We start from the raw sequence: 9497 nt of genomic DNA on the forward strand, positions 1-9497 counted from the left end.
GCAGCCTTGACCTGCTGGGCTCAGGTGATCTTCCGCCTCAGCCTTCCAAGTAGCTGGAAATACAGGCGTGTGCCACCACGCCTGGCTAGTTTTTTTTATTGATCAGAGCGAAGAGGTCTCGCCATGTCGCCCAGGCTGGTCTCGAACCCATGGGCTCAGGCAGTCCTCTCGCCTCCACCTCCCAAAGTGCTGGAATTACAGACGTGAGCCACCGTGCCCAGTTGCCATGGACATTTCTTGTCTGCCAGCTCTGGTTACACAGTCCCCTCGGTCCAGGCCGGGCACACCCAGCCTGGCAGTGCCTGCCCCGGCTACCTGGGGATGGAAGCGTAGTCGGTGTGGGAGTTGGCAGAGAGCTGCCGGTGCAACTCCGGCTGGGGATCCAGAATGTCCACCCGGTCATCCTCATCCTCGCTGATGCTGGCAGGGCATGGAGTGGGCAGAAGGATGAGCTCTGTGAGGCCGTGGAGGTTGGACGCGTGGCGGAAAGTCTGCAGTACCAGCACCATGGCGACCAGGCCCAGGAAGAGGTAGACTGCAGAGATGGCAGAGGGGCGAGAGGTCCCCCTGGGGCTCAGATCCTCCAGACAGGGCAACGGTTCCACAGGATCCCCCCTGGGTGGGGTTGTGCCCCTTCCTCACCATCCCCCCCCACAGGGGTAGGCCCTCCTCAAACCCTGCCCTCAGGTGCCCGGCTCACCTGTGACCAACACTTTGTAGAGGGCCCGGTAGGGCTGGCCGGGGGCTTCCCCGGGCACGTAATCGCCCAGGCCGATGGTGGACAGAGAGATGAAGCAGAAATAGAAGGCATCCAGGAAGCTCCAGGCCTCCTCCAGGTGGGCAAAGACCGCAGCCGGCACCAGGAAGCAGGTGGTCACTATGACTCCCAGCAGGACCACCAAGTGCCACCGGGCCGCCCGCCGGGGGTCCCAGCCCCAGCGCGTGCTCAGCCAAGACAGAGGTGCGTGTGTGAGTAGCAGCGACAGGCGCTGGGCCGAGGCGGTCAGCAGCAGCATGGTGGTCGGCACACCCAGGAGCGCGAAGGCAATGGAGAAGGCCTTGCCTGCGTCGGTCAGTGGCGTCGTGTACCCGTAGCCTGCGGGAGCAAGGGGGAAGCCCTCTGCACACATGACCCCTCTGCAGAGACATCTCTGGCCACCCTAGGGCATCTGAGAGCTGATTTTGCCCCCAAGCCTGCCTCTTCCACACTGGCCCCGTTCTCAGTGAGGGCACCCCCAGTCCTCTGCGGCAGCTCGCTTTCATCCCCGACTCCCTTGCATGCACCCCGTTCCAGCTGTCAGGGAAGCCTGCTGTCTCTACCCTCACAGAGACCCAGAAGCCACCTGCTTCTCCCCGCCCAGACTCGGGGCTTCCACTCTGGTCCTGTCCACCGCAGCAGCCTCCTTCTGGGTCCTGTTCAGCCAGAAGCCATGAACTCCTGAGTTCAGTCACGCCCTTCCCCTGCTCAGACCCCTCCTGGGGTCTCATCTCACTCCAGTGAGAGGACAAAGACCTCAACACGACCCACGAGGCCCATAGGATCCACCAGAGTTGCACGCTCCCGCCAAAGAGCCTTTGCCCCGACTGTTCTTTCCCTGTGGCATGCCCTTCCCCTGGGATCCACCTTTCCTCTCTCTCCTCTCCTTCAGGTCTTTGTCCAAACGTCACCTTCTCAGTTAGGCCTTCCCTGACCACCTTATTTTATTTTTTTAGTTGGGGTCTCACTCTGTCACCCAGGCTGGAGTGAAGTGGCATGATCATGTCTCACTGCAGCCTCAACCTCCTGGGCTCAGGCAATCCTCCCACCTCAGCCTCCTGAGTAGCTAGAACTACGGGTATGCGCCACCACACCCGGATTACTTTTTGCAAAGAGGTCTCACTATGTTGCCCAGGCGGGTCTTGAACTCCTGGGTTCAAGCAATCTTCTCTCCTCCACCTCCCAAAGTATTGGGATAATAGACATGAACCACCATGCCCAGCCCTTGGTCACCTTATTTTATTTTATTTTTTTTGAGTTGGAGTCTCACTCTGTCACCCAGGCTGGAGTGCAGTGGCACGCTCACAACCACCACAGCCTCAACCTGCTGGGCTCAGGGGATCCTTCCGCCTCAGCCTTCCAAGTAGCTGGAACTACAGGTGCGTGCCACCACATCTGGCTAATTTTTATTTTATTTTTATTTATTGTAGAGACGAGGTATCGCCAAGTTGCCCAGGCTGGTCTTGAACCCCCAGGATCAGGTAATCCTCTTGCCTCGGCCTCCCAAAGTGCTGGGATTACAGGCTTGAGCCACTATACCCCCCCACCTTATTTTAAATTGTAACACTCTTTTTACCCAACTCTTATTATTTTTTCCCATGGCACTTAATATTTATTTAGTATAGAGACGAGGTCTCGACATATTGCCCAGGTTGATTTTGAACCCCTGGGTTCAGGCGATCCTCTCACCTCCGCCTCAGTCTTCTGCATACTATACGGTTTATTTATTTGGCTACCATCTGCTCACTAGGGTGTCAGTTCCAGGAAAGCAGGGGCTTTTGTCTGTTTTGTCACGGCTGTGGGCATTGATCACATGGACACTCAATCAATATTTGTCAAAATAAGGAATGAAGGGTGTAAGCTCTCACCTGGCTCTGAGCCTAAGTTTACTCTATTCTAAAATGGGTATGTTGACTGGACATGGTGGCTCACACCTGCAGTCCCAGCACTTTGGGAGGCGGAGGTAAGAGGATTGCCTGAGCCTGGGGGTTCAAAATCAATCTGGGTAATATGTCAAGACCTCATCTCTATACTAAATAAAAAAAATTAGCCACTATAATTCCAGCTACTTGAGAGGCTGAGGCAGAATGATCACCTGAGCCCAGCAGGTTGAGGCTTGCAGTGGCTGTGAGCATGCCACTGCACTCCAGCTTGGGCGACAGAGTGAGACTCCAACTCAAAAATAAAAATAAAAATAAGCCAGGTGTGGTGACACACACCTGTAGTACTAACTACTCAGAAGACTGAGGCGGAAGGATCACCTGAGCCCAGAAGGTCCAGGTTGTAGTGAGCCGTGATCATGTCACTGCATTTCAGCCTGGGCAACAGAATGAGATCCTGACTCAAAAATAAATAAATAAAATGGGTGTTGCCAAGCTTCACTGGGCTCCCAGAGGACTGTGGGAACACAGTAAGGTCAGTCAGTGTAAATGTGAGTTCTGCAAATGAAAATATGATCAAAGGGAATTCAGGTGTCATTGAGTCTGACTCACTCTGGCAAAGTCTCGTTTAAAATCTCTTTTTTGTTGGAGGCACCCCTCATCAACAAGGGTAACCGCATGGCTGGGCTCAGTGTAATCCCAACACTTTGAGGGGCTGAGGTGAGTGGATTGCCTGAACCCACAGATTTGAAACCAGCTGGGGCAACTTGGCGAGACCTCGCCTCTACAATAAATAAAAAAATTATCTGGGTGTGGTAGCGCACACCTGTAGTTTCAGGCACTTGGAAGGCTGAGGCAGAAGGATCATCTGAGCCCAGCAGGTCAACACTGGGGTGGCCGTGAGTATGTCACTGCACTCTAGTCTGGACGATAGAGTGCGGCTCCACCTCAAAAAAAAAAAAAGGTACCTGCATAATGAACATTTGTATACCTAACCCTGAATTGTACCCCACATCTTTAAAATTAAAGATTAAGCTGGGCTCGGTGGCTCAGCTTGTAATCCCACGCCTTTGGGAGGCTGAGGCGAGTGGATTGCCTGAGCCTGTGGGTTCGAGACCTGCCTGGGCAGCGAGATCTCATCTCTACAATAAATCAAAAAATCACCCGGGCGTGGTAGCACACGCCTGAAATTCCGGCTACTTGGAAGGCTTAGGCGGAAGGATCGCTGGAGCCCAGCAGGTTGAGGCTGTGGTGGCCGGGAGCGGCCACTGCACTCCAGCCTGGGCGACAGAGTGAGACTCCAACTCAAAAAAATAAATAAATAATAAATAAATAAATAAATAAAATTAAAGATTAAAAAATAAAATATTTTTTATTTCCCAAATAAGCTTAACTATAGAGAGATTTGAATGGGGGGGTGAAGGGCCTGGTTTATGTTGACAGTTAAATGTCTTCCCCAAAAGACTACAGATCCAGGCCGTGTTCCAGTCAAGCACGGACATGTTTCACACAGGAGCAGGCATTCGCTGGTGCCTGTTTTTTGTACAGAAGGATCTCTTGCTTTTATATACTCTAAAACAGCAGTCCCCAAGCTTTTTGGCATCAGGGATCAGTTTCATGGAAGACAATTTTACCACGGAACAGGGACGGGGGGATCATCAGGCATTAGATTCTGGTTTTTTGTGTTTTTTTTTTTTTTGAGTTGAAGTCTCACTCTGTCACCCAGACTGGAGTGCAATGGCCGCTCCCGGCCACCGCAGCCTCAACCTGCTGGTCTCCGGCGATCCTTCCACCTCAGCCTTCCAAGTAGCTGGAACTACAGGCGTGCACTACCATGCCTGGCTTATTTTTTTATTTATTGTAGAGATGAGGTCTCGCCAAGTTGCCCAGGCGGGTCTTGAACCCGCGGGTTCAAACACTCCACTCACCTCAGCCTCCCAAGGCGTGGGATTACAGGCTGAGCCACCGAGCCCGGCTGGTTTCTCATAAGAAGCGCAGAACCTAAATCCCTCGCGTGCCAGTTCATAGTAGGGTTTATGCTCCTATGCCGCCAAGGATCTGACAGAACGTAGTGCTCACCTGGCCCTCACCTCCTGCTGTGTGGCCTGGTTCCTAACAGTAGGCCTGGTTCCTACTAGTTTGTGACCCCGGGATATTGGTCTGTGGCCTGGGGGTTGGGGACCCCTGTGCTAAAGAATTGAAAGCAGGGTCTTGAGGAGATGTCTGGACACCATGTTCATAGCAGCATTCACAATAGCTGTAACACAGAAGCAAACCACTGTCCCATCTATGGATAAATGAAAAAACAAGATGTGGTATATCACTCAGCCTTAAAAAGGAAGGACATTCTGACATGTCCCACAACATGGGTAAGCCTTAAAGCCATCATGCTAAGTGAAACAAGCCAGTCACAAAAAGACAAATACTGTACAATTTCACCACATGAGGTAGTCAAATTCAGAGACAGAAAGTAGAATGGTGGTGCACAGGGGCTAGGAGGAATGGAGAAGGGGAGGTTATTGTTTGATGGCTACAGAGTTTCAGTTTTGCAAGATGAAAAGAGTTCTGGAGGTGAAAAATGATGACTAGCTGCACAGTAACATGAATGTACTTGATGCTACTGAACTGTACACTTAAAAATGACTGGCCAGGCGTGGTGGCTCATGCCTGTAATTTTGGGAAGCCGGGGCGGGAGGATCAAAAATCAAAAAAATTATCAGGCGTGGTGGCACGTGCCTGTAGTCCCAGCTACTTGTGAGGCTGAGGCAGAAGGATCACCTGAGTCCAGGAGGTTGAGGCTGAGGTGAGCCAAGATTGTGCCACTGCACCCCAGCCTGGATGACAGAATGACACTCCAATTAAAAAAAAAAAAAAGATGGTAAAAGTTATGTGTATTTTTACCACAATAAAAAAATTGAAGAAATAAAGGATACTCCTGGTTTTTAGCTGGACACCTGGAATAAGGACGGTCTCTCCTCTGCCTTTGCAGCTAGGCATGGCACTGTGACTAACCTCTGGCCAACAAAGTCTACATGAAAGCATCAAGCAACTTTCAGGAAAAGTCCTTAAGGAAAAGAGGCTGCCCATCTTCCTTCTCCCCCATCCCCTCCTGCTGGCTGGAACACAGGCAAGAAAACAGGAGCTGAGCAGCCATCTTGGACCCTAGGTGACCTTGAGGGAGAAAGCTCACAGAGGAGGCTTGGAGGAGCACAGAGGTCTTTGAGAAGGAGCGTGGGTCTGACCGTGCAGCGCAATTCCAGTCTCAGAACGACTATCTTGCATGGGAGTAGGAAATAAACTCCCGTTTTATTTAAGCAACTGTCATTTGAAGTTTGTTACTTAGGATTCCAACCCTCAGGCTTTGATGGAAAAACTCCAGCAGCCTGGCTGGAAGGTCAGGTTTGCAAATGACACAAAATCTGCATCAGAAAAAGCGTAGAGTTTGAATGGAGTGGGGCCTGGGAGCCTCAACTTACTACTTCAAAGACCTAAATCCAAAAGGGTATTTTGCCATTTACTCCCTGCATGACCTTGGCCAAGTGACTCCCCCTCCCTGAGCCTCAGTTTCCTATTCCGCTAAAATGGGCTCGTGGATAATCCCACCCTCAAATGCAGCAGTGATATCCTCTCAGGTCAGGACAGAGCATAGCTCCTCATGAGAGCACGGCGTCACAACTGTCATGTTCACTTCCTCTCTTCCGCTTCCCGGTTCTGGCTAGGACTGCCTGGGTCACTTCCAGGGGCAAGACTTGGGCCTAGGACAAGGCGAGGGGCACTGTGGGAAGTGGGCTCTCTGAATGGCATAGAGTTGGCTTTCCATTTCTCCAGACACATTCAGGGCTCCGGCTCCGCCCACGATGATAATGATCAACACTGTGGCTCCGTAAACATCAGCGTCATCACCAGTGATTCACACCGACAGAGCCTGGCTCCTTGATCCAACTGGAGTCTGGCTCTTCGGAGTCCTGTTCTCTGCTGTTCTCACCCTTGAGGTCTGACTGAATTCCTCACCCTCTTCTCTTGTTATCTATGTCCTTGGCATGTCTTTCTTTCTTTATTTTGAGTTGGAGTCTCACTCTGTCGCCCAGACTGGAGGGCAGTGGCCGCTCCCGGCCACCGCAGCCTCGACCCGCTGGGCTCCGGCGATCCTTCCGCCTCCGCCTTCCGAGTAGCCGGAGTTACAGGTGCGCGCTACCACGCGTGGCTGATTTTTTGATTTATTGTAGAGATGAGGTCTCACTGCCCAGGTGGGTCTCGAACCCGCGGGCTCAGGTCATCCACTCACCTCAGCCTCCCAAAGGCGCGGGATTACAGGCTGAGCCACCGAGCCCGACTTCTTGGCATGTCTTTAGCAAGAATCCTGTGGAGTCAAGTTTGGCAAGAACGCTCCCACCCTGATGTCTCTCCTCTTAGTAATTTTTCACTGATCCCCTCACCCTACTCGCCAGCTACTCATCTCCAGCTGTCTCTGCTGTAGTCAGAGTTGAATTCATCTTCTCCGCCCTTTGCAATAGTCTCTTCTCTGTTGCAATAAATGTCCACTTTTAACAAGTGTTAGAATAATTTTTCTCTTTTTTTGAAGGCAGGGTCTCACTGTGTCACCCAGGCTGGCGTGCAGTGGCACGATCATAGCTCCCTGCAGTCTGGAACTTCTGGACTCAAATGATCCTCCCACCTCAGTCTCCTAAGTAGCTAGGACTACAAGGGTGCATCACTGCACCCGACAATTAAAAAAAATAAATAAATTGGGGCCAGGCATGGTGGCTCACACCTTTAATCCTAGCACTTTGGGAAGCCGAGGTGAGAGGACTGCTTGAGGCCAGGAATTCAAGACCAGCTTGGGCAATACAGTGAGACCCCATCACTATGTTAAAAAAAAAAATTTGGCCAGGCTCGGTGGCTCAGCCTGTAATCCCAGCACTTTGGGAGGCTGAGGCGAATGGATTGCCTGAGCCCATGGGTTCGACACCCACCCAGGCAACTTAGTGAGACCTCATTTCTACAATAAAAAAAAAAATTAGCCGGGCGTGATAGCGCACACCAGTAGTTCTGGCTACTTGGAAGGCTGAAGTGGAAGGATCGCTGGAGTCCAGCAGGTTGAGGCTGTGGTCTGGGTGACAGAGTGAGACTCCAACTCAAAAAAATAAATAAAAAGTCAGGCACATTGGCTCAAGTCTGTAATCCCAGCACTTTTGGAGCCCGTGGGTTCAAGATCAGCCTGGGTAACATGATGAGACCTCGTCTCTACAATAAATCAAAAGAACTAGCCGGGTGTGGTGGTGCCCGTGGTTCCAGTTACTTGGAAAGCTGAGGCGGAAGGATCGCCGGAGCCCAGCAGGTCCAGGCTGCGGTGGCCATGAGCATGCCACTGCACTCCAGCCTGGGGGACAGAGTGAGACTCCCAACTCAAAATTAAAAAACAAATAGGGCCAATAACGGCCTTTCTCGGGCTATTACCATTACTGTGAAGTGGGGAGTGTTCCTATGCCCTTTGAACAGATGGGGAGGACACGGAGGCCTAGCAGCGAGCAGTGGCTAAGCAGGGACGCCACCAAGCTGGGCCTGCCTTCCCTCTCCTGCTCTGCCAGGGACAATTTCTCAGAAGCCACCGTGGGGTGAGAGGCAGAAGCAAACACATGATGCAGGGAAGCCCAGAAGCAGGTCGGGCGACCCTGGGAGTGTGGGCAAGCCCCCAGGGAGATCAGCTAATGAGAAATCATCCAGCTTTGCTGCCTGTGGCCTTTGTCTACCAGCTGGGAGGGGGAGTCAGGAGAGGAGGCTAGCCCTGCCCCAGCCTCCTCCGCATTCCAGATCCGAAACAGAGAAACCAAGAGGGGGCTGAGGAGGGAGCAGTAGATCCCTGCAACCCAGGGCTTTCCCAAGTCGGGCTTTTTGGGACTTCCCGGGGCCCTCAGGTGCTTTTGCCACGTCCCTGTTGGGGCTGCAACTGCGAGCCCCAGGTCCAGAGGGGACAGATGGTGTCTCTTATGGAAGGAAAGCCCTGCATTGAGGGCTCCCCGGGACAGGGAAGAAGACACGATGGAGTGGGGTGCCTAGGGAGGGGTCTTGTGCCTGGAGTGTGAGTCACCTGCTGGGGACTCCAGGGCCAGAAGAGGGAGGCGGGGGTTCTTGGTCTGGGGAAGCGCAGAGACCCTTGCTGGAGAGTGGCCCAGGTCCCGAGGGACGGGGTGGGAGTCTCAGATGGGGGCTCCGGCCCCTTGCTGGGGAACCTCTACCGGGACAAACGTCTTTAGGGTCAGCACCCTGAAAAGTTTGGAAGATTCAGGGTCCTGGCTGGGGCACCAGAGTCAGAGGTGACTGAGGTGTGGTTCCCAAGGGGTGTTTCCGGAAGGTCACCTCTGGAGAGTCATGAGACGCTGGAAGGAATGCCCACTGGGACCTAGAGGTAAGGGCGAGGTCCCAGTCCAGGTGGGGCGCGGGTCTCAGGAGAGGGTCCTGGGTCCTCGTGGAGGTGTCCGAGGACAGCCCTAGCCTAGAGGCGTCCCGAGAGGGGCTGACACGGAGGAACGGGGTCCCAGAGGCTCTCTGCTAAGTACCCTGAGGGCGACCGTAGTCCCAAGGGCACTGAGGATGGTTCCCGCCTAGGAGAGAGGGCTTCTCTCAAGAGTGTGGGTCCCGGGCTCTCGCGGCGGGGTCTGGGGGATCCCGGGCCGAGGGCATTGGATCGGGCCACTCCGTGCGGGCTCCGGGGCCCCGGGGCGCAGGCACGAAGCGGGGCCGCTCCCCGCTGGCTGGGGCGGCGCTCACGTACCCACGGTGGTGACCAGCGTGCTGGCGAAGAAGAGGGCCGAGGCGAAGTCCCAGGCGGGGTCCGAGGCGTTGGCGGTGCCCGGCGCGTT

General features: G+C 53.6%; 1 protein-coding gene across 1 annotated transcript; it reads right to left on the minus strand.

The window, feature by feature from the left end:
• Nucleotides 1-243: 243 nt before the first annotated feature.
• KCNK6 (potassium two pore domain channel subfamily K member 6) lies at nt 244-9491 on the minus strand. The gene is made up of 3 exons (XM_008070076.1): nt 9410-9491; nt 701-1096; nt 244-535 (listed from the first exon to the last, which is right to left on the minus strand). The coding sequence occupies exons 2-3, from the start codon at nt 1014-1016 to the stop codon at nt 312-314; spliced, it is 540 nt and encodes a 179-aa protein (XP_008068267.1). The 5' UTR covers nt 1017-1096; nt 9410-9491; the 3' UTR covers nt 244-311.
• Nucleotides 9492-9497: the final 6 nt, after the last annotated feature.

The sequence above is a fragment of the Carlito syrichta genome, unplaced genomic scaffold (genome assembly GCF_000164805.1).
Source record: "Carlito syrichta isolate Samal-C Ts95f unplaced genomic scaffold, Tarsius_syrichta-2.0.1 Scaffold111539, whole genome shotgun sequence".
Classification (NCBI taxonomy): domain Eukaryota; kingdom Metazoa; phylum Chordata; class Mammalia; order Primates; family Tarsiidae; genus Carlito; species Carlito syrichta.